Raw genomic sequence first — 25,926 nt, 5'->3', positions numbered from 1 at the left:
GACATTATCCCCACTCTTGCTACTCTGACCTTCGAGTTATCTCCAAGCATAACCTCCAAGTCAATATCATCCTCTGTTGGACTCATGAAATGCTCTCTCACTCTAGTCATATGGCAGGAATCTCCAATGTCTACAAACAAAACACCAGAAGATGTGACACTAGTGGCAAGACTCACCACTAAAGAAAAATTTGTGTCAAATCTGGAGGCAAACTCATCCACCTCTATCGAAGTTGCAACTCCCTTCCTCTTGCCCTTCTTATTGAGACACTAAACAACATAGTGACCTAACTTCCCACAAGAAAATGATTTCACTTTGCTCATGTCCTCCTTCGCCTTCTACTTCCCCATTTGTTGCTTGGCCCCACTAGAAGACCCCTCCTTGGCCTTCTTATTGCCCTTAGTTGCAAGGGAAACACTCTCCTCATCTACCCGACCACGCTAACTACTATTCTTGGCAACTCTCCTGGTCTCCTCCTAAACGAAATCATCCCACATCTTCCTACAATCTGGAAAATTCTCTCTAACCACAACGCCACATATGAATCCATCCCACTACTAGGGAAAACCATCTAGTGTCATCCTAGCCAATTGGTCCTCAGGGGTAATCTCTCCCACTACAGCCAACTCATCTCTCACTTGTGTAATCTTGGTGAGGTATGAGGTCACGGTGTCGGCCTTGGTCATCTTGGTGTTTCTTAACTTATGACACAACAACATCTTCCTGTTCTCATTAGAGCTCTAGTGAAGTGTGACAAGGGAATCCCACATGTCATAGGAAAACATTATCACTATCACATGATGGAATAGAAGGTATTTAATAACAACAAGAATGATTATCCTTCCCTTCACATTCTTCTTGTTGAAGTCAACCAATTGAGCTGGATCAGTGGGAGGTTGCACTGGACTCTCCACAATGTCCCACACCTCAACTTCCTCAAGCAGCGACATCATTCTCTCCTTCCAAGGGCCAAAATTTTCAACCCCACTCCATTTGACCTCTACAACCAACACAAATTCCTCAATCACTGAAGATTGTCACTCCTCCCTCTCAACCACTATACTCTGGTATATGTGTGCAGGTTTTAGGTGATGTTTCATTGTTTTCTAGCAAAAGGTTTGTTTCATGTTCCTCTTCTTATCAGTTGAAGACTTCATTGTAGGTTCATAGGCTCTAATACCATGTAGAACTTTTAGTGTTTGTAGCCCCAACCCAATTTCAAAGGTTTTGAATAGTGTTTAATACCCACAACCCCAAGCGTTAGCTAATATAAAAACTGATAATGCAAAATATTTTGAAACCCCACAAGACTACTTTACACTTTTCATTTTTCTTTCTAGATGATAAGAAAATAAATAGACAAGCACACACAAAATTTGACACACTTTTTACATAGCGATCTTTGGTCAACAGTGACCCTAGAAAAACCTCACAATGGGGAAAACCAATACTAAGGAGGATCTATTATTTCCTTCTCAATAAAATTATTAAAGAGATAATTATAACAAATTGTACTTATCTCTCCCTTGGAAAGAGTGCCACTACCAGTCCTCTTTGTCCTTGATTTCTAGGTCACAGACTGTGCTTTTCTATCCAAGAATATCATACCTCTAATCAACATTCAATGCCTACAAATTCACACCTCTGAACTAGCTTTCTTTCCCTGGAAATTTGTGCTTCGAATCATACTTTGATTGCCTTGTAACTTGGGCCATTTAACCATCTATTAAATGCAAAACCTCCTAGAAATCAACACTAACAGACCTGCATTTATCTCCTCGATTTTTGTGCTTCCCTTTTTCTCTGTAATTGAAAATTGAAGGTGATATAAAATTTTATATATGTTTTGGGTAATGGATCAAGTTACTAAACACATAAACAAGTGATCTTTAAACATAATTAACAGCCAAACAAAGGCAATAAACCATTTCAGAAACACATAACAACAACATGATAAAGGGGTTCACCTCTCTCCTGGGCTACATCTCCTGGCCCAACTTCCAATGTAGGGCCTCTTTCATTATGCTCAAAAATATGTGTTTACATGAGATTGTAGTGCTCAGAATGGAAAACTACCGTCTCCAATGGCTCCAAAACAGTAAAAAAAACCCCTAATTGGGCTCTTGTTGCACTCAAAAAGGTCAAAAAATGATTGAGTTATGCTCTAGAACAATTTTCTTGCTAATTGTGCTACAATTCACACCCACCTGCAAAGTATCCTACAATTCCCGCCTTTTTTGGTCACGTAGGATGACAAATTTACCTCGCGCAGGCGAGATTTGTGATGGTTCAATTGCAAATTGTCACTAACTCTAATTGTCCAATGACCCCCCGTGAGCGGATACGATGGGACCACGTGGGTTGTTTTCCACCATAGGATTCAAGTTCGGTTACCGTCGGGTTCCAATTGCGTGATAAACTATGGTTAGTTCCACATACTGTGTCGGAGGTTTGATAATTGTGCCATAACCTAACTCTCGCCTACGGTTATATGAGGGTCGCATATGGCCAAGGGATGGCCACCCCTAGGGGTTGGCCCCCTTAACCTTTTGCGCTCTCGGTCCTATAGAGGGTCATGTGACCTCGGGGTTGGCTCCTTAACCTTTCCACTGATGGTTCTTTGCAAATGGCTTTGGCGTTGTGGTTTTGACCATGGGGTTGGGGAAAAGCCTTGGCCCTTGGTCCCACCCCTTGGTTCCGAGGGCGCGAGGACCAGGGCTGGGGCTTAGCCCCGACCCCAATCTCCAATGCGGAAAACATTAAACTTCAAAGGTAAGCCGAGACCTTTGAATGTTAAGTGGCATGGTGGTGGCATAGTGGTAAAGTGGCTTGGTGCTTAAAGCTTGGTCTGAGGTTCGAATCTCGTGGGATGCTTGGTATTATAAAAAAAATTGGTCCAACCCTTGGAGGCCATGTGGTTGTCTCCTGTTTTCCCACATGGCTCTCCCACATTGGTCCACGTCAAATACACAGTTAGCCCATTATGTAATAAAATAATTTCTGAGCCAATCACAAAAGGACAAATGGTGAAAACCCATTGGCCAATAAAATTTGAATTTTTGGACTAATCAGGAGAGGCCATGTGGCAGCCTGCCAATGGCCCAAAATGTCCAGTCACCTATCAATTTTGCAAATTTTTTCTTGTTTGAGATTTCGATTAGAACACGATATTAGTTTTGAGTGAAACGAGTTGCATTAGATTTAGATCACCGAGATATATCCATTCGTGCAGGTTTGAGCTCTGTCGCACACTTTGAATTTTGAGCACTAAATTGATCCCTTGGATCACTCCTCCCCATTGGAAGTTTTTGGACCTCCAAAAGTTCATTTTCAGTCAACAAATAAATGAGGGTACAATTCCCTCACCCTTCCAACCTCAACCCATTTGGTTTTTTTTGTTTTTGTCACTTTGAGCTTCTCATGAAGGTACTTCACTCTTGAAGTCTTTGTCTTTCTGTCAAAGATAGGACCTTGCTGCAATTCTTCAAGATGTTTAGATGAGAAAACTTTTGTTAAAGAAATCTGAACATTCTCTCCTCGACCTTCAATCAAAGAAGACTTATTCAATTTCAAGTTAACTTCACCTTGAACACTGTAGTCATAATGATGCTTAGCATGTCTAGCCTTGTTTTTGGCTTGACTCTTCACCAAATGTGAACGCCATCGCCATGCACCATTCTTCCTCAAAGCCAAAACATTATGAAACCCACAAGAAGATATTTTAGAACCAATGTCCTCTTTGCTAAATAGCTTTGGCAATTTTGTTTTGACCCTCGCATTCTTTAACATTGTCGTCTTGTTCATACCAATGTTCAACAATGATGCATCTTGCTGCAAATGAACTTCACATTGTTTTCTTCTTTTAGGAGGCAACATGTTATACTCCGTAAACATCTTATCACATGGATTAGCGACCTCAATGAAATCAAATTTCAAACTTGATTCATATCCTTGAAAGACTTTAGATTCATCAACATCTTTATATTTAATCATCAACAATGTAGAATTCTGACTAGCATTTACAAACCTCTTCATTTGTCCAACATTCACAAGAGATAGATTCAACTTCTTGTTGTGTTCTCTAACAATGTACTCAACCCTATCTTTAAACAAGTGGTACTTGTTCTCATGGCGATGAAATATGACTTTTTTGTCATATAAGTATGGGCTTCCCAAAACAATCCCACAAATGTCAAGTGGTACCACATCAAGTTCTACCTTATCAATAAAATGTGCAGTGATGACAAATCTAAGAATGTATTTTCTTGTTACTTGCAACTTGGCATTGTTACATACCCAACCCAAAAAATAAGGTTTAGGATGAGGAATGGTTTCCAAATTTAGTTTCTTGACAATGTTGGAAATGAGGTTTGCTTGTGAACCACTATCAAACAAAGTATCTTCCTTGTTATGTTTTGTGATGATTCTAATATGGAACAATTCTATTCTTTCTCTTTAATTTTGAGTTTATATGGGTTTGTTAGAAGAACTAGTGCTTTCAATTGAATCCTTACCTTTCAATCCCATACCTATGATTTTTGTTTCATCTCCAAAATCAAATCCTAGATCTTGTTGTGTAGTTGCAACAATCTTTTATTTCTCCTTGTTATTAAACTTTTGGGTTCTCATCTCAAGATGAAGTTTCCAACGGTGGTCATCATCACGACCTTTAGAACAATGTTTACATGTGATCTTTTCTCCTTCTTTCTTAACTACGACATTCTTTTTATCTCTATTTTTAAACTTTCCTTTTCTTTTTTCTCCAAACTTGAATGACTTCTCACTAGTTTCTTCAGAAACATTTTTCCCTCTTGCCTCTAAATGAGTTGTTTGTACACAAACTTCATCTAGTTTTGTAGGGTTAAACATGAAAATGGTGTGTCTCAAGTAACTTGTAATCTTCCACTGCATTTGAGCAAAGTATCTTGAGAGGACAAATCTATACCCAAAATCAAAGCTCTTTTTCTAAATTCTTGAGTATAGCTTTGCACATTTTGACCTTTGGCTTGTCTAAAGTTTTGCCAATCCATAATAGTTTTATGCATGTATGCTAATAGATAAAATTGCCTTCTTATTGCAACAACAAAATCATTCCAAGAAGATAAAATCTTACCATGTTTCTTCATGTCCTCTTGAGTTTTGGCTTCCCACCAAATAAGTGTTGCACTTTCCAATCTAAGAGAAGCACGTTGAATTTTGGTCTCATCATCCTTGATTCTTTGTATGCTACAATACAGTTCAATTTGACGAACCCAATTATCTAATTTCTCAGCATCTACCTCTCCATCATACATAGGAAAATCAAACTCAATATCATGTTTTCACAAAGGAGTTTTACCATGTTCTTTTGGAGAATTTGGAGGTGTTTGTGAAAGGGTAGAACAAGTAGAAGATAAGGATGAAGATGAAGATGAGGATGATGAAGGTGAAGGTGGTGGTTTGTCACCATTCTCTCCATTCCCTTTTGGAGGCTTGTCCCCTTTTCCTCCATTTACTTTTGGAGGTTTTGAGCTCTCTCCATACAACCTTGCATTTCTCTCTTCATAAAGAACCTTTACCATTTCAAACATCTCAAAGAATGTTTTTCTGAAAGTTCTTTCATCTTCAAACATCCCTTCAAAAGCTTCTACATGTGCCATGACTATGGAAGCTTGAGGTGTGAGTGTTCTCATTGCTTGAAGTCACACCTCAAGGAATTGGGCTCTTGTTGCACTCAAAAAGGTCAAAAAATGACTACGTTATGCTCTAGAATGATTTTCCTGCTAACTGTGCTACAATTCACACCCACTTGCAAAGTATCCTACAATTGCTGCCTTTTTCGGCCATGTGGGGTGACAAATTTGCCCTGCATCGACGAGATTTGTGTCAGTTTGGGGGCAAATTGTCGCTAACTTTAATTGTTCAATGACCCCCCATGGGTGAATATGATGGCACCACATGGCTTGTTTTCCACCGTAACAGAGGCAAACAGAGGCAATAAACCATTTCAAAAACACATAACAACAACATGATAAAGGAGTTCACCCATCTCCTGAGCTACATCTCCCGGTCCAACTTCCAATGTAGGACCTCTTTCATTATGCTCAAAAATATGTGTCTACATGAATTTGCAGTGCTCAGAATGCAAAACCACTGTCTCTAATGGCTCCAGGACAGTTAAAAATGCCCAACTGGGCTCTTGTTGCACTCAAAAAGGTAAAAAAATGACTATGTTATGCTCTAGAATGATTTTCTTGCTAACTGTGCTACAATTCGCACCCACCTGCGAAGTATCCCACAATTTCCGCCTTTTTCGGCCACGTGAGGCTACAATTTTTCCCTGCGTCGACGAGATTCGCGTCGATTCAAGTGCAAATTGTCACTAACTTTAATTGTCCAATGACCCCCCGTGAGCAGATATGATGGGATCACATGGCTTGTTTTCCGTCGTAGGATTCGGGTTCGGTTACTGCCGATTTCCAGCGATGCGATAAACTGTGGTTAGTTCCACATACTGCGCCGGAGGTTTGATAACTGTGCCATAACCCAACTCCTGCCCACGGTTATATGAGGGTTGCATATGGCCAAGGGTTGGCCCCCTTAACCTTCCACGCTCCTGGTCCTGTAGAGGGTCATGTGACCCAGGGGTTGGCCCCCAAGGGCTGACAGCTTAACCTTTCTGCCGACGGTTCTTTGCAAATGGCTTTGGCGTTGTGGTTGTGACCATGGGGCTAGGGCTAAGCCCTGGCCCTTGGTCTTGCCCCTTGGTTTCGAGGGCACGGGGACCAGGGCTGGGGCTTAGCCCTGGCCCCAACCTCCAATGTGGAAAACATTAAATTTCAAATACAAGTTGAGACCTTTGAATGTTAAGTGGCATGGTGGTGGCGCAGTCGTAAAGTGGTTTGGTGCTTGATGCTTGGTCTGAGGTTCGAATCTCGTGGGTTGCTTGGCCCTATAAAAATATTTGGTCCAACCCTTGGAGGCCACGTGGTTGCCTCTTGTTGGCCCACGTGGCACTCCCACATTGGTCCACGTCAAATACACAGTCAACCCATTATATAATAAAATAATTTCTGAGCCAATCACAAAAGGACAAATGGCGAAAACCCATTGGCCAATAAAATTTGAATTTTGAACCAATCAGTAGAGGCCATGTGGTAGCCTGCCACTGGCCCAAAAGGTCGAGTCAACTGTCAATTTTGCAAATTTTGCCCTGTTTGAGATTTCGATCAAAACATGATATCAGAAGCATATGATATCGATTTTGAGTGAAACGAGTCACATTGGATTCAAATCGTCGAGATCTATCTAGCTGTTCAGGTTTCGAGCTCTATAGCACACTTTGAATTTTGAGCACTAAATTGATCCCCTAGATCAGTTTTGGTCAAATTCTATCCCGAAAAACACAGTCTGCTACAAGAAAGTTCCTTGATCTATGTGTAGAGGGTCGACTTGCTACATGGAAATATGTGCAGAATATGTCTCTTCTCTGCCACAAAAAATCCTCCACAAATAGTCTCTCCTTCAATCTTGAACTGTGTGCTAAATTTTGTTGTTTATCTCCTAGATTTGTGTCCTCTTCCTTAGGCTTGAACTCGACCTAGGAATTTGAGCTTGTAGCAAATAAATTCTCTGTTATAGAAACCCTTCTCCTCTAGTTGTTCTCCTCCTTTGCTCTCCTACTCCTCTCCAAATGCACATGAAAAACAAGAGAGCTTCTCACGTTTTCTCCCTTTTTAGCTCTCATTAGATCACTGAACCCTAACCCTTTTTTATCAAGCGCTGAAATTAGATATCAGCCCTCCAGATCAATGGTGGAGATCATTCCCTCACTTTAACCCCTTTTCATGTGCCCCCCTCATTAATGACTCATAATCACTGTATAACTTTATATTTGTACCATTTACTTTTTCTCCACATAGAGTCAGCTTAAAATTATAAAGTGACTTTAATCTTAGAAAGAACAGTACTTAAATTAATTTATAAATTGACTATCATGACTTTAATACGATGTTGTCTATTGACGCCACAAATTCGTCAAGACAACAGATTTCTTGTTAGAATCCGGTAAAAAAAATTTTAAAAATCAGAATATTTGAGTGTTTGAATCATTTTTTTGATGGTGGATTCAACACCATCAATAACAACCCCTCGGGCACCTAAAATCCTAAAGTTTGACAATTGTAACCCAAATTTTCAAAACTTTCTACCACATTTTGTCATAATCTTGCTGAAATTTCCATTATTTTATAGGCTAATTTGTGGGCTCTTTAGACTACTCTTTAATATAACTCATAAAGTCACATGCTAAAAAGGTGTTTTAAAGTGTTTTTTGAGACAAAAAGACAAATGCACTAAAAAAACACCCCCTTGTTACTTCTTTCTTCAACACTTCGTATAGAAGAAAGTAGATGTATCTTTCTAATTAGAATTATAAAAGAAAAAGAAAGTAGATGTATCTTTCTAATTAGAATTATAAAAGAAAAAGAAAGTAGATGTATCTTTCTAATTAGAATTATAAATGTTCTAGTGCACTGCATTGAGAAACAATGGATTTTCTCAATGGATCAAATCTCATTTAGTATAACTCTCTCTAACTCCCATGACACCTTATCGATTTACTACGGTAGTAAATCAATGTTTTTCCTATTAATATTTTACATCATTGTAAGTGGCTTAAATAAGAATGAATATGGCTTAAACAAGAACGAAAAAAAGTCTTGAATATACTTCCTTTAGACTTTAATTTGTCATGCATCCACCACTTATGAAGAGGTGGGATGTTGTGGCATACTTAATGATGTGTAATCTCTAACCTGACTTAATAGTCATTATGGCTTCCACTCTTTCAATGTCACTTGGGGGAATAGAACCATACTACGTGCAAGCCTTTGTTGCTAATTTAAACGAAGAATAAACACACTTGTCTTTATATTAAATGCAATTTTTACATTTTATATAAAGTTCGTGAATTGTGATAATTGGGAACTTTAATTTTGAAATCGACCAAGTATTCGTAGAATCTGAACCAATTGTTTGTTTAATGTTGACTTAGACATGGGTTGATTCCAATCCATACATCCTATCAATTTAGAGTGATCAGCATCTTATATTTACAAATTAATGAAAATACATCGTCTCACTGACATATGTCAACTTGTAGAGAAGCAATATGTCAACTTTTTAGAGAGGCAAACAGTGAAATGAAAATTGAAAATCAATGAAGAAGATTCTCGTTATTGCAAGCCAATGAAGTTACTTCGCCCAACTAACATGTCTACTTTTAGAGAGGCAAGTAGTGAAATGAAAATTGAAAATGAATGATGATGTTTTGCATCAGAAGTTTCACCAGCTATTATCATACCTGATAATATCACTAAAAAATTAATAACCTATTTCTCCATTGAGTTTAAGGGATTATCATGTTAGATTATTAACATATCTAATAATTTCGGTGACTCTTTCACCATCATCATAGGGAGAGATTTGTGGCACTAATGCAATAGATAGAGATCTATTTACAAAATGCTCACAGGAAATCCCACCCCAATGACGAGTCATGTAAATAGCCTCTACAGTGCACTGCGGATAGACATGCCAATAAAATGAACATGTGAGCAGCCATTATCTTATTAAATCACCCTACTAAAATATGCCATCTAGACATTTGCATCTAGCCAAATGAAAAACGAAAATTGATGATGCTCCTGCTCATTAGAGGTTTCATTAGCCTTTTATCATATCTGATAAGACTATAAAACTAATAAAATACTAGAGAGGGACTATGGCATTAGTGTGGAAGATAGAGGTCCATTTTCAAAACGCTGCTAAGCAGACCCATCCCAATGCTGAGGCAAGTAAATAGCCTCGAAAGTGAACTGGGTAAAAAATAACATAAAATGAACATGGGATGAGCCATTAAATATCAATTTTTATAGAAATGCCCAATACATGTCATAGTTTCAAGACTGTAATCTAGATATTCATAAGATTACATTCTACACATGGACCCATATCTACCAAAAAATGTCCATGTCACAGGATCAGTTCCAAATGCGGCAGGGAAAAGAGGAAGTGATGTCGTTATACAAAATTAGTAATCTGCTCAGTCCAATATATAGTCACCTGTGCTAAGTAATGGCCACTTTTCAAGTTTAGCAAGTACACAAGACATCATGTAGCGGAACAGATTCTCTCAATACAACCCATGGCATCCTAGGCCACTTTTCAAGTTTAGCAAGTACACAAGACATCATGTAGCGAAACAGATTCTCTCAATACAACCCATGGCATCCTAGACTAATTTCAATGACCACCTTTTATTAACATCTCGTTAGGGGCACATTTTCGCTTGTTGATGTGCCAAACTGTAAGTATACTACACAATAAAATAAAATAAAATAAAAAATAAATTGCTAAAATTGTTTGTCAAGTTTTTTTTTCAGCTTTTTCCTGCCGGACGTAAGGATACTCTGAAGGTGCAATCCAGAGTCCCCACAAAATTATTGAATGGAAGATGAGCAATATAAAAGACGAAGCTGCAGTTGAAGGATATATGTTCCAGCAAACTTCCACCCCTACAAATAAAAGTAACCTGAAAAGGAAGATATTGGATTACTTCATTGCATAAATGTTTCAAATTTGCTGATGTGATAATATCATTGGCTAAGCGGACAAATAAATTCATCATAAAAAGGGCAAATAGTTCACCTCAAAGGAGTTGGAAAGGGTGTCTTCCATAAAAGAAATGGCAAGCTATAGAAGTACCTGCGCAAATTGAGTCAGCCATTTTTAGCCCAGATACAATCCTTCTAGAAGGAAAGTTTGCATGCACCACATGAACATGCCATCAATTCCTTTTAGCCGAAAAACAATCAAATTGAATTATGATGTTGCAAAAGTTCCATTGGCATCCATGGGAGAAGAAATATACTTCCATATACACATTAGTAGTGTAGTCGCGGAAACAAAAGCAGAAGAAACCTTTCAATATTTTTGAAATATAATAATCTCAAAGGCTCCAAATACAAATAAAATAACCATCCTTATCAATAACATCTGAAATTTAAGGATATGCTCTAGGGGTATTCAATTCTGAGTTTGCGACCACTTATTAAATTAAACTAAGATTCGATGTATTGGAATCTTTCAATTATTGTACTCACTAAAAGACCTACCGAAGATATGAAAGAATTGGAATGTCATGAGGATTTATGATTCACTAAGAAGAGTAAACATATTTTAACAGATCCACGTAAATTTTCAAGCAGTAAATTCAGACAAAAAAAAAATGAGATTTGTTCCCCAAATCTTCGGCACCCTCCAAGTGGTTTGACTTCGTCTATAAATTTGTTCGTCTTGGAGCATCTCCTCGTACTTGTGCCCTTTTCTCTTCGCCTCAATTCTTCCATGTTGTCTTAAGGTTCCACGTCCTACCCCTTCCAAATTTTCACAAGAGCCCTTGTGGTTAGCATGATTAAGTGAGAGCTTTGAAAAATGCGAAGGGTCAAATCCCCTCAAGTCCATTTAAAAGAGGTGGTTTAATAATATAGCTCAATATTATTTCTTAATTTATTTCAACAGAAGGGAGGTGTTGGAGCAGGATAAATATAGTCTGCCTCCTCCTGAAGCTAAAGGAGATATATACATCGAGAGTACAACTGTCCATGGTGGGCTGCATGACAATGCTTATAGGCACTATAAAGCTGGCATTACTCCGTCATGTCAGATTATAGCCCAACTCGTACACAACATGGTATACCCTGCAAACATAGAATATACAAACATAGCTATCTTCCCTAGAGTTCAATGCATACAGTATACCCTGCTGGTGTCCGGTTGTAAAAACATTGTTATCTCTCCTACAACTATATGCGTCATTGCATAAAACAGGCCATGTTTATCCTCGCCTATAGTTATGAGATATAGATATGGTATTAAGGAGGCCATCTACAAAAATAATTTGTTAGAATGATTTTTCCAGCTCTGGTCAGGTGATTGCAAAAGACGCACATTAAATAAGCGATGAAGTATGTGTAAGCTCATAAATTACCAACTTGTATGTCATAAACTGGAATTAACTTAAATTACATTTGATTAAGCTTTAATTAAATGAGGAAACACACAATTTGGGAAACGAAGAGTCACTTCAGCTTGTACTCTTATTAGTCCCTGCCAAAGCAGCACTGTAGCAATCGATTTGCTGTTTGACTATTATTAGTTTTTTTTTTACCTACATAATATCTAATCTTTTACTCTTATTTATGAGGCACAGGTTCAATTCTCCTTGGGTCCATCAAGGTCAAGCTCTCTGTGGTAGAGTCGACTGGGCAGGAGTTCGGCCTGTCTAGGGGTGTTCAGAGGAAAAAACGAAAAAGAAATAGGTTTGGGCCACTGGATACAGGGTTGGTTACCCTGTAACATAGTTTGGTGCCTGGGCACCCTGTAATAGACTTCAAGAAATGAGAAACAAAGTCAGGAAACCTATAGCAAACTTTAGACTCGTCAGAAACAATTTGAAGCACCTTGTAACAGGCTTAGGCAATGACAAATTGAGGTTTGGGTATGCTATTACTGACCTCGGGCAGCCTGAAACAAGGCTTTGAACAGGTTTAGAAAGTGCAGGGAAAGCTGAAGGAGTGCATAATGATGGTTGTTAGTATGGCCCGACTCACAAATTTTGTGTTGAAGCCAAGTCAAAAATTCAATGGCCACAATTTCGACACATGGAAGCAGCGAATGCTGGTCATCTCAGCATTGGTGCATGTTGGGACTGGTCACTAGCAAAGCTTTCAAACAACTAGGGGTATTAAGAGGAAAGAAAAAAAAGAAATAGGTTTGGGCCACTGGAAACAGGGTTGGTTAGCCTGTAACATAGTTTGGGGCCTGGGCACCCTATAATAGACTTCAAGCAATGAGAAAGAAAGTCAGGAAACCTATAGCAAAACTTTAGACTGGTCAGAAACAAGTTGAAGCACCTTGTAACAGGCTTAGGCAATGAAAAATTGAGGTTTGGGTATGCTATTACTGACCTCGGGCAGCCCGAAACAAGGCTTTGAAGTTTGAACAGGTTTAGAAAGTGCAGGGAAAGCTGAAGGAGTACATAATGATGGTTGTTAGCATGGCCCGACTCACAAGTTTTGTGTTGAAGGCAAGTAAAATAGTCAATGGCCACAATTTCGACACATGGAAGCAGCGTATGCTGGTCATCTCAGCATAGGTGCATGTTGGGACTGGTCACTAGCTGTTGGAAATACTGAGGGGGGGTGAATCAGGATTTATTTTCAATTGTTACTTTTACCAGTTAGATCACTTATATTTAGAACACAAAATGAACAATAGGAATAAATGCTTTTATTAATATAATCTTTACAATGAATCAAGTACAATATATGTAGGGCTCCAACCCTAGATGAAGACACCGATCTTCAATCTCCCAGGCTCCAACCTGTATTTGGCCAAGCACTGACTTGGACTTCCAAGGCTCCAACCTTGTTAATTTGAGGCACCAACCTTTAGGGCTCCAACCCTATCTCTGGTACAAACTCCAACCTGGTCTCTTGAGGACTCCTATCCTCTAGGGCTCCAACCCTATCTTCCAAGGCACCAATCTTGTCTCTATGAGGCTCCAACCTCCTGCTTCAATTCGTCAAGATAAGTTTAGTAATTGTTCACGACTCCCAATATCTTCTTCAATGAGTCCTGCCAATCTCTTCAGCAATGTCCTCTCCAAATCTCTTCATCAATGCCTTCTCCAAATCTCTTCATCAATGACAACCATGTCTTCTCATGAGGGTGTCATCACTGCTCTTCATTTCACCTAAACAATATTCTTCAAGATCACATTATGAGGGCTTCAATCATGTATTAAATTCTCCAAGAATGGTTTCTGCAAGATGTCTTCAATATTCTTTGAGCGAATATGGACTTCTAGGGCCACCCTCCACTAGTCTTCTTACTGCTCCAAAGATGGCTATATTTAGGGATTCTTCTGCTGCTCACTAAAGTTCTCTTATACTTTATGATAATAGGGCACTTCAACAACTTCTCTCTTCTTGCCTTCAGCTCCTTCAAGAACAACCCCCTTTGACTTTCCACACAATAACAATTTTCTTCTTCAGGTTTTTCACACTTAGCTTCTTAAACCATCATAAGAGAGTACTGATCTAGAGCTCATACAAGCTGCAACTTGTCACAGAACTTGGGCTACTTGTTTGCTGTCCAGACCTTTACCCAACGCTTCTGCCTTCTTCAGAACTCGATCTCTTGTTCTTTTTTTATCTGACAGTTACTAACCTTTTTGCCTCACTTCAAAAGACCTTGCCTTATACCCAACAATCAGTAAAATATTTAAGTACAACTGCTAAAGAGAGTCTCGGTCTAGTGAACAAAGGAGAATACCATATTGTAGCACAGTTAGAAACGCAGAGGGACTTCAGATCAATCACAAAGAATCATCACAAATATTCAAACTATCCTGCTTCCTTTATAGCGTTTCCTTTCTTCTGTACTCGACTTCCTAAGCTATTATTAAAGACTTCGCATAGCCCAGAACATCCCTAAACTCCAACTTCTTCAAACCCGAGGTATCACAGAACAACTGTTGCACCAATACCACAGTTCAAACTGCTCCAATATTCATACCCAACAATTTATACATCATGTCACTACTCTTGTTCCAAATTATACTAACCCAATGCTATTTCTCAGTTCAGAAATAGCAGAGGCATACGTCTGTGTTTTAAGGGTTGCCACAGGTCCGAAAAGGAGTAGAGTTACAGACTTGCACTATTTTGAAGTCCTCAAGTCCGAATCACTGTAATTGCACCAAGGGAAACAAGGGAACACTGCAACAATAATCAAAGTCCGAATCTGTAATTACCACAGGTCTTCCACACTCCGAGTTACAGGTGCCACAGTGATCTTGTTCAAAAATCCACAACCCTTGCTGTAGGTAATCTGTCCTGTACAGTCCCTTATCCTAACTCCTGTTCATGAGATATGAACATCTCTTCTCCTTTACCGAACTTTTGTGCTTAATCAGAGGATTAGCTGATCCAAAACAAGGAGGTTTGACCGGGTATATATGCACAAATTTCGACCTCCAACGAATAGACATGACCCTTTAGGTAGGCCTGACATGTCCTTGAAGGATGAGGTCGGCTCACTGACCAAAAAGTTAATTTTAACTTTAAAGATTAATAACTTTCAAACGCTTGGAGATTTGGACTGAGTATGTAATATCCCCAATTTTGATTTTTCATTTCAGGAGATTAACGAAGTTTATTGGGAAGGTGTTAGGCATAGCAAAATTTTGTAGTTCGAGTTTCAAATATGATTTCGACTTGAGGAGCTTGGGTGAAAAGGCAAGATTGCAGCTCATTGGCAAGTGGGGGCCACAAGAGAGACAAAAAGGGAATGCACACTTGTGGAGCAAGAGAGAGAAAAAGAAAGGGGATGAACTAGTGGAAAGTGGGGGCCACCAAGGGAGAGAGAGGCCAACAATTATAAATAGAGAAAGGAGGCTCTCATTTGGGGAATCTTTAGTCATTTTACAATTTCAACATTAGTTCTCTTGAGCTTCTTAGCCAAGACAACTGTGTTGTTCAGCACAAGGAATTTCCAAGCGGGAATTCCACCTCTACCTTCGGTGAACTTCGAGTGTCACCCTAGGGGAGTAAGAAGGAGTCCATCTCAGGGCTTCTCTAGGAGCTACATTGCAAACCATTTCCAGCTGGAGCGTGCTTCTCTTAGGGTGCAGAAGGAAATTTGAAGGGGCTGAGAGAAGCTAGCAAATAGTGGAGTTTGGTTGAAGAATTTGCAGAGATTTATCCATTGGGAGGGCGAGTTTTTCTTTGGTGATTTGCAAGGCCGAGAGTGCTACATTTTGGAGGGTTGAATTTATCTATTTCCGACGTTTCTGGACAGCTACTGTGCATACATTTTGACAGGGAGATTTGGGAAGTTTGGGCTAAGGAGAAATAAAGAGGCTTGGAGGAGATTTTTATAGTAATTGATTGGCCTTGTATAGCATAATTATTTCTACAGGGCATTTTTCCAGCTAGTTAGAACCATACACATTTCTTGGGGTCACCGGGGCACATTGGATTCAGCCCAAACCCTTTCTGGGTTTTTGTGGGTTTATTGAGAGGAGTCTGCGGCTAATTTTATAGAATTTTTCAGGCAATATTCGGGCCTGAAATCCTCATTCTTATAGTAGGGCGAATTGCTAGTTAGCTGGGGAGTTTGCATCACTTGGTGGGCTCAGTTTTGGCTTGGAGTTGGGCCAAACCATTTCTGGGTATTTCTGGGGTTTTGGAGGGGAGTTTGTGGCTGCAATTTCAAGGTGATCCGAGCATTCTTCAAGGCAGAATCTTCAGTTCCATTCCAGCAGCAGTAGCAGTAATTTTCTGGGTAGTGCACAGTACCAGTTTGGGCCAGTATTTCCTCCAGATCATAGTTGTACTACATGGGGTTTGCATAACTTGCATAGCAAGCCCAGGTTCCAAAACTTCAGCTCATTTTATGTACTCTTTTATCATAAAATTAATAAAATGGCTCAGATTGTGTTGCTGGACATTTTGGTGTTTTAATTATTGTGTATGAGTTCCAGTTTATTTATTGTTCTTAGTCCATTGCTTGGTATTAGTTGTTAAATTCCAATTAGGAATATTACAGTGGTATCAGAGCATGATCTTGGCCAGCTATGGGGGAGCCAACAAGATCATGGAGGATTTGGCCATGCATTCATAGTGACTGGTGAATTTATGGGCACTCTGATGACACTGAAAGAGAAGAGTACAGAAGGGATCATGGAGGAGCTGATGAGGGAGAACCAATTGTTGAGGAGGCAAAACCAACAAGTCCTAGAGAGGATGCAACAAATGATGGGGACATTGAGACATAACCAACAGAGAAGCCACACACATGCACACTCAGTTCAGCAGAACAATACCCATGGCCAACCCAGCCGACCTACCATGCCTCATTTTCTGGGTGAACCGAAGAAGGAGAGGGAACCAAACACCTTTACAGATTTGATGAGGCCCTCCATGGATAGGATTGATGAGTGTGAGGCATTGGATCCTAGGATCAGGAGGGCTTTCTCATTTGAGGAGCATAGAGGAGGACAGTTAGAGGATGAGACCAAGAGGTGCTTTTGTTGGTGGAGACCTGGCTTTAGATATCAGAAGCCTAAGGAGGAGGTTGAGCATGAGATTGTGGGCACACAAGAGTGTGAGGAGCATGTCGATGTGTCCAATGTGACGCATGAGTCACCCTTGTTGGAGATCCCTTTAGTAGCTCCAGTTGACACCCTAGTGGAGAGAGTAGAGCATACACTCAGTGGGCCATTTGTTGATGAGGAGCCACCCATGGATGAGATGTCGTCCATTGTTGAGGGATCCATTGATGAGGTGTCCAGGGCCATGTTTGAGTTTTCAGGTGATAACAACACACAAGAGGTTGATGAGGTACCAAGAGACATATCCACCGTTGATGAGGAGTCGATAGGTATAGAGGCATCTGTGACAGAGTTTCCAGACAATAGCTACCTATCGCTGATTGTTGAGGATGTTATGCATGATGAGCTATCTTTGGAGGGATAGTTAGTGGCTCATGTTGAGCCCATGGTGGAGGAGGATGAGCATCCATCCTTAGAGTCGGCCATCGATGAGGAGCAGTCAGATGCATCGAAAGCCAACATGGATGTCATACTTTCAGATGACAGTCCCTTTCAGGCATACATCGATGAGGCTTGCGGCATTATTGGGCCACCTCTGCATGTTGGTGAGAGAGAGGCCGCATTACCTAGGCAGATTACATGGATTTGCCAGACTAGTGAGATGGGGCGACACGAGTTGCACAGGGTGCAGCATTCACATGATGGAGGACATGTTCCGTGTATGGTTGTTCATGCATTCGATCCCTCTCTCAGGGTTGGATGGCGAGAGATATTGAGTTGGTATCTGGTGGAGCTGGCTAGGAAGTTAGATGCATCCATGGCCACAGTTCAGTAGAGGTTGTGGATTACCAAAGGGGCTCGAGAGCCAAACTGTTGTTGGGATCCAGGTGGGATTCTCCATCACATCGTGGAGTCAGTAGGTGATGGTAGTAGCTGCATGATGGACTCGGTGGTTGGACACACACACCTTTTCATATCCCCTTCAGAGTTCTTGACAACACTAGTGACAGGATGGATTGACAGAGGAGCAGGAAGATTTCATGAGTTGTCATGGCATGTTGGGTTGACATGGGATTGTAGGATGATTAGACTACTCTGGCAGGAGTTGGTAGGAGGAGGTGGCATCGTCAGGCCACCAAACAGGGCATCATATGGAGACAATGCTCTCTCATTGATGTATTGGGCACTAGAGCTACTGAGGTTCGACATGGTAGCATTATTCCCGATTGCATGTGAGGAGTTGGGCCACATAGGTGTACCTGGGCAGATGAGGAGGTGTAGATCACATCATGGTGGGTGTACTAGCAGAGTGGTGGATGCATGGGCACATATGGGATGCCCTATGGTACATGGTGGCATGGCATTGAGTTTTTGTATCCAGTTGTGCATAGAGTTGTGCCACAGAGTTCAATGCTATGCAGAGGAGTGTAGGGGTACGTATTTGAGTGCAGCAGAGGATGATGATGCACAACAAGTTGTTGAAGTGTTTCTGCTAGAGAGATCTCCTAACGAGGGCATCAGACACACCATTGGGTTTGGCACACTCAGATTTGGAGAGCGAGTTGATGACAGGGCCGACTGTGAGCTTCCATATATTGATTGCATGCAGGGACTTGAGACGTGGTACAGGTTGGTGCCAGCAGCTGTGAAGACTATGTTGCAACCATTTTGGCTATGGAATCCAGGGAGTTGGTTGGTTGATGGGACACTATGTTTTGTGATGAGTGGGATCAAGACGGAAGATGACCCAACTCACACTTGGTTTGACATGTGGGGGAGCATTGAGGCCTTTGTCACATGGCAAGGTTGGTTTTCCTTGTTGCTGCTATGGATCAGGGTGAGTGTTGGATGGGTAGGTCATGACATCGTGGAGATTCCTGGGCCAGATGCGTTGGGGCTCTATAGATATTTTTCCATTAGGTCCCAGGAGAGGAGGATACAACTTTGTTAAAATTGGAAACTAGCGCCAAACTCCATGTGGGTCATCTTATTTATGGCAGTGGATATTTTTCTTCGATTCCTCTCATTGAGGGGTGTAGGATTGATCTAAAGATCATCCAATTCCGATAAGTATTCATGAAATTATGAATTTATTTGTGTTATAAGACAATTCGTCAAGGTCGGCCAGCAACCAAATAACCCACACATGTGCTCAACATTTTAGTATAAAAGGAGGTGACTTGATAGTCATTTCGACACACACTTCACTCTTGATTTCTCTCCACTTGTTCTGGGTTTTAGTGGAAGAGAAATCTAAGAGAGGAAGCCCTAAACGCAGAAGGTAAGGAGCCCTAGTACAAGCCCTAGATGCAGTCAAGAAGGAGGGCTACTCGCTGCCCTATACGTTGGTCTCTACAAGCCCTAGACGCAATAGGGAAGGAGCCCTAGCATGAAGTTAAAATGCTGTCACAGATGATTTACGCATGACCTAGAGGAGATGCCCCAACTCCTAACGCAATTATGGAGGAATGGCCTAAGTGTTGTCCTAAAGGGGTCATGACACCTAACTGCAATTAAGAAGGGTTAGGTGCCCTAGGTAATGAGGGATGTTACACAGCAATCCCTTACGTTGTCCTAACATGGCTGTCTAAAGCCTAGCCATAATCAGATTAACAAGGACGAGGAGATTATGGGACAGCATGATGTGGAGGAGATTAAGGAGGCCAAACAGTGGATGTATTTGAGGACTGTTCTCTCTTGTAACAGGCCGTGTAAAGGGACCTTCCTGTTGTGACTAGGCCGTGGCTAAGGCAACATTTCAGCGACGGTTCCAAGGGTCATTTGTGAAGGTCGAGTTGCTGTTAGGAGGGCCGAGGTAGAGGAGGGTTGTTTTGAGTGTGATGTGTGGGCCATAAAGCTACAACAAGGCTGTGTGGTAGGCCGCAAGCCATACCATCACAGCAAGGGATAGCATGGACTGTTTTGGGGTCATGTTATGCCCTCATCTTCAGCGTGGAGGCAGAGGGTTCACCCTAGGGTAGGCCGCAGAGACTAAGGGATGCCTAGTTGACTGTTTGAGGGTTGTGGAAGCAACCTGAAGTGCCCTAACCAATCTATATCACAACAGCGGAAATGGCATGACAACAGCTATGACATGGAGCAGCAATAACACATTGGGACAGCTACATGGTACAACAATGCTACATTGGGGTAGGAAGCATGGTGCTGCAAATTGGGGCAGCAAGCATGGTGCTGCAAATTGGGACAGCATCATGGTACAACAATGCTTCAATGGGACAACATGGTAAGCATGGTGCTGCAAACACAATGGGACAGCATGGAAAGAATGGTGCAGTAAACACATTGGGGCAACAGTATGGTAAGCAAGGTGCAGCAAGCACATGGTAGCAAGCATGGTGCAACAAGCACATTGGGACAACAATGGTACATGATGCAGTACAGTGATGGGTAGAATCATGATTGGTAAAGCATGATGGGATGAAACATGGTAATGATGGGTGCATCATGGTGCAGCACAGTGAGGTGCAACATGATGATGAAGAGCAGCACAATGATAGGTGGTGCTTGGTGATGGAGTGACCTGGGAGAATTAGTTGAAGCAGCATGTCTTCAACTGAGTTCAACTGCCTCATGTATCATCTACTTAGAGATGATCTATGCTCTTATTTAGATAAGTCAAAGTGTTGACTTCTGTTGTATTTGTACTATCTCTCTCTCTCTGCTGAACTATTGAAGAACATATAAGAAGAATTGATCAAGGGTTTCCCCACTTTGGGGTTTGTCCCTGGCTAGCGCCACATCTTGTGTCCTCTTTTCTTGGCTTGTCTTCTGCGATCTATGTTTATGTTCTATCTGCAATTTACTTTAATGCTGATGTGATTGCTAATCTGGAAAAGATATTGAGCTAACTGTGAAAATGGAAATAAATTGCTCTAAGCATAGAACATACCTAAAATTTAACATGGTATCAGAGGTGAGATGAAGACAAAGCCCAAGCAAGAGTGAAAGAGCAATCACTGAAGATAGTTGGGAAAGGACAATAGGATCAGTGGATTCCTCATCCCTCTTCAAATTCACCAAGGGTGAAGTCAAAGCAAACAATACTATCAGAATGGTGCAACGGAAGCTTCTGATGGCCTACCTAAAGATCACTTCAATGGTAAGTCTGGATCTAAGGGTGGAAGTGAAGGCAGATGCCTTGGTTGTAATAAGTTCAACCCTTATGCAGGGACACATCACTTGATGATAACAATCATTCCAGGGACATCTTCAATGATCAAAGGAATGACAGGTAATGCAGGTCATCAAGGAAATAACCGACTCTTCAAAGAAAGCAAGGAACCCCAAGTATGAAGAATCAAATGTTGTTTCTAATGAGATAAAGAAGCGTTATCTTATATTGGCCCTCTCCTTCAGACTCTTTGGGAATCTAGCTTATTGATTGTAGTGCTTCAAGGCACTTCATCGGATAGAAGGGTGCTCTCTCTAATTTGGTAGAGATGGAGACAATCGTGGGATTATACTTGGAGTGGATGCCACCTATCCTTGAAAGGGTGCAGGGAATGTTACCCCTCAATTGAATGAGGGTAACTCGATTCATTTACAAGAATCTCTTTCATGTACCTGATTGCAAGAAGAACCTGATGTCCATTTCGGCAATGGAAGTCAAAGGTTATAGGGTGGCATTCATCGATGGAAAGGTACATGTTTGAAAATAGAGCTTTCAAAGATGCTTTTATCTTTGAGTTCAGGGTTGGCAGTGTTGAAGTTTCTAAGTCTACTTAGTTAGAAACTCTCCATGCACTTTATCTGATTTATTCCTACCTACTTGTTCTGTTACTTAACAAGTTATTTACAATGTAAATACTAAAAATAAACACTAGTGCATGCTCAACATATTACAGATCAATAACTGAAGGAAATAGAAACAATCACACCAAATGACACCATTATTTTTGGACCAATGTCCCCGGAAAAACCCAATGTGGGAAAATTGGTGCAACTATCTGAGGGTTTTCTTATTAAGCAATATCGGAGTACAATCTGGGTGCCAAAACTGGCCTACCCAACAGAGAATTTCCTTAGCAGTAATACCTCTCATTTTGAGACAAATATCCTGGCTGAAGCCCCGGATAATCCTTCCAGCAGCTCCTCAGCTACAATCTACCCCAGAAACCCCAACGTCAGCATTCCTGGACTGCGTCAAACCTTCTCTGCCCAGCATTGGCCTTGCGTCACCCCGGATGGGTCTGCGTGAGCCTTAGGAGGCCCTGCATTAGCCTTCTGGCCCTCTGCGTCGGCAATGCTAGCCTCTCTGAAGCTCTGCGCAGCTCCCGACTACCTCTGTGTGAGCCTTCGCTGCTCCTGCGTCACTCTCCCCAGCTACTGTGCTGCTCTCCTGACAATATCTTTGCCTCTCTGTTTCTCTGTATTCAATGCCCCTCAGCTGCAAATCCGATCACTGATTCTATCTCGTATAGCAAACCCCGCTCTAGAGAATAGAATGACTGATCACTCTAGTGAGTTCTCCAAGTGACCCTCAAGCCTGCTCTTATACTTTTCTCGTTGATATATCAACGGCTGATATTAAGTCCCTAATCAACGGCTAAGATTAGATTTGGCTTGATCCATGTCTTTTGGACCATTCTAACACAGTTTCATATTAATACACATTAATATTTTATTTTCCCTAAGTTTAGACTTAGGGACTCCATTAAAAATATTAATTATTTTAATATCTCCTAAACTGTTTAGAATCTACCCAAACCCTTTTTGGGTCTTGGAGATCTCATGTGCCCCAACCTCTCCACCAAATTTCGTGGCTAGAGCACATCCAATGCTACCCCAAATCAACATTCCCTCTTAGCAAGGACTCTGCTCTAGCAATACTCCTCACTGAGCATTACTCTGATCATCCGACATCGGTCCCTGTGTTGATGCTAGGCCTGCTGCCCACCATCCTCTGCACCGTTGTATCCTGTACTGCTGCCCATGGTTCCGCCACTGCCACTGCTGCATCTGTACGACAACTCCCTCTGCATCCGTGCTGCTGCTAGTCCTTTCTCCTAGCACTGCATCCGCACTGCACCTCCTCTCATCATGTTGCATCATGCTGCCCAATATTGCACTGCAACTCAGTTTCTGAGAAGTAAGTAATTGATCTCCCAACTCTGACCTGCCTGTTGGGCTAGAGACCCTCCTGATGTTGAAGCTCCCTCCACCACTGACAAGTGCTCTCTCTCTGACCTCTGCATTGCTGCAACAACTCCCTGCATCTCGCACCGTTGCACACCTCTCTGTGCCATCCTGCACTGATGCAACACTCCCATGCCTCTCGCACTGCTGCAGCCTGCTAGCCTTGCACTGTCTCGGGACTCCTGCACTGTAGCTTTCTCTGCCGCTCCATCTGCATTTGTCTCTACCTGACTCAGCCAGTCCTGCTACTCCTCTTCGAGGCTCCAAGACGCTGCATACCTCGAGGATCCTGCCCCTCATCGCATGTAGTCTGCCTGACTACAACTCGATGTCTCCCCAATTCCACTCAAGTGGTGTGTGTGCACTCATGGCATAGTCATCGTCTGTCAAAACTTCCTTCTCTACCCTTGTTGGCGCTGGCTTAGTCTTGGAAGACTCTCCCTTCTCTTCTTCCTTGGACACTGGGTCGCGTAATGACCCAACTCCCCGCAATGGAAGCACTTGATCTTGAAGAGATCCTTCTTCTTCCGCTTTTTCTGCTTTCCCTCAGATGCTAGGGCAACATCTTCCTCCTCCTGCTTGACTTTGATCCCCTTGTTGCTGCTACCTGTCTTCGACTGTCGTCTGATCTCTTCTTGGCGAAGAGCAACCCACATCCAATCCCAAGGTGGAAGTGTCCATCTGCCCAGTATACTCTGGAAAAATATCTCCCAATCTTCTGAGACTGCATTTAGGACCGTCCTCACCATCAATTCCTGATCCGTTGTAGCTTCTATCGCAGTCAACTAACCTTGGATCCCATTTAGTCCTCTGAGGAAGGTGTCAATCAGTTCTCCCTTCTTCATCTAATACGACCTCAATTGATTCTATAGTAACATTCTTCTTTGTACAGAAGTATGCTGGTACAATTTCTTGAGGGCCTCCCGCATGTCATATGCCGTTTCCTTCTTGGCAATGTGTGGTACTACATGGTCCTTGACGGGGTCAAGGATGATGCTCGTGGTCCTCACCATTGCCTCCTCGTACTTGTCGTTATCATTGGGGTCGACTGGGATAGCTATAACCTTCAAGGCGAAGTTCTTGACACAGTTTCTGTCAAGTACAGATAAGATTCTGGCCTTCCATACTGCGAAGTTCGACACTCCGTTCAGCCTGTCCCGGTCTCCTACTCCGTGTAGTGCCATGATGCTCTCCTACTTCCGTCCTAGAAGTTCTCGATCTGACTCCCTCTGAGTCTCGATTTCCCTCTTGGAAATCCTTCGCCAATGTTGAGATGCCTCATACTCTGATCGTCTGTGTAACCGCACCACTGATCCGAGTTTCTCAGCTAGAAACCCTCGATACCAACTCCCTCCTCTTGGCCTTGCCCTGTTAGGGACTGTTTTGACTACAGTACCTCCCCATCTCCACTCTGCAATGTTCCCACAGCCTTCTAAACCCCAGCAACCTGAAGGTGAGAGCTCCTAGGCTTTGCGCAATCCCAACACCAGCAACCCGGCCTCCTTAGCGAACTGCATCAACCATCCTAGCTTATGCATGAGGCTCCCTTTGCCTTCCGTAGCCTTCGCACTGCCTCTTCTTGGCTCACCCTTGATGACGCAAGCACTACGTCACCCTTCCCTTGTTGCTGCTATGTTAGAAACAACTTCTGTCACCTTGGGACAATTGTTTTCTATTGCTATTGCTCTGCTCGGATGATGTCCTCAGTCCTCTTGTGATCTGCAATCACGCTCTGATACCATGTTGTAGTTTCTAAGTCTACTTAGTTAGAAACCATCCATGCACTTTATCTTATTTATTCCTACCTACTTGTTCTGTTACTTAACAAGTTATTTACAATGTAAATACTGAAAATAAACACTAGTGCATGCTCAATATATTACAGATCAACAACTGAAGGAAACAGAAACAATCACACCAAATGACACCGTTATTTTTGGACCAATGTCCCTGGAAAAACCCAGTGTGGGAAAACCGGTGCAACTATCCAAGGGTTTTCTTATTAAGCAAAATCAGAGTACAATTTGGGTGCCAAAACTGGCCTACCTAACAGAGAATTTCCTTCGCAATAATACCTTTCAGTTTGAGACAAATTTCCTGGTTGAAACCCTAAATAATCTTTCCGATAGCTCCTCAGCTACAATCTGCCCCAGAAACCCCAGCGTCAGACTTCCTAGACTGCATTAGCCCTTCTCTGCCCAGCGTTGGCCCTGCATCACCCCGGATGGGTTTGCGTCAGCCTTAGGAGACCCTGTGTCACCCCGGATGGGTTTGCGTTAGCCTTAGGAGGCCCTACATCAGCCTTCTGGCCCTCTGCATCAGCAACGTTGGCCTCTCTGAAGCTCTGCGCAGCTCCTGGCTCCCTCTGTGTGGCCCTACGTGAGCTCTGGCAGCTCCTGCGTCACTCTCCCCGGCTACTACGTTGCTCTCCTAGCAATATCTCTGTCTCTCTGTCTCTTTGTACTCAATGCCCCTTAGCTGCAACTCCGATCATTGATTCTATCTCTCTTAGCAAATCCCGCTCTGGAGAATAGAATAACTGATCACTCTGGTGTGTTCTCCAAGTGACCCTCAAGCCTCCTCTTATACTTTTCTCGTTGATATTTTAA

The 25,926-nt window shown here is 41.9% G+C and overlaps 1 protein-coding gene across 2 annotated transcripts in view; it reads right to left on the bottom strand.

Annotated features, from left to right (window-relative positions):
• Positions 1 to 9,874: 9,874 nt before the first annotated feature.
• The window catches only part of LOC149265985 (dol-P-Man:Man(5)GlcNAc(2)-PP-Dol alpha-1,3-mannosyltransferase-like), a 374,817-nt gene continuing 358,765 nt past the window's right edge, over positions 9,875 to 25,926 (bottom strand). For both annotated transcript variants that reach the window (XM_089429913.1, XM_089429915.1), the window contains 2 exons: positions 10,690 to 10,746; positions 9,875 to 10,573 (listed from right to left, as the gene is read on the bottom strand). In XM_089429913.1, the coding sequence (XP_089286039.1) occupies positions 10,408 to 10,573; positions 10,690 to 10,746 (223 nt within the window). In that variant the 3' untranslated portion in view covers positions 9,875 to 10,407. The remainder of the gene's footprint in view (positions 10,574 to 10,689; positions 10,747 to 25,926) is intronic.

The sequence above is a fragment of the Pinus tabuliformis genome, chromosome 6, assembly GCF_031772625.1.
Source record: "Pinus tabuliformis cultivar Carrire ecotype Pingquan chromosome 6, CPIR1, whole genome shotgun sequence".
In the NCBI taxonomy this organism is placed as follows: domain Eukaryota; kingdom Viridiplantae; phylum Streptophyta; class Pinopsida; order Pinales; family Pinaceae; genus Pinus; species Pinus tabuliformis.
Note: the sequence above shows the minus strand (reverse complement) of the source record. Positions and strands in the feature narration are given on the sequence as shown.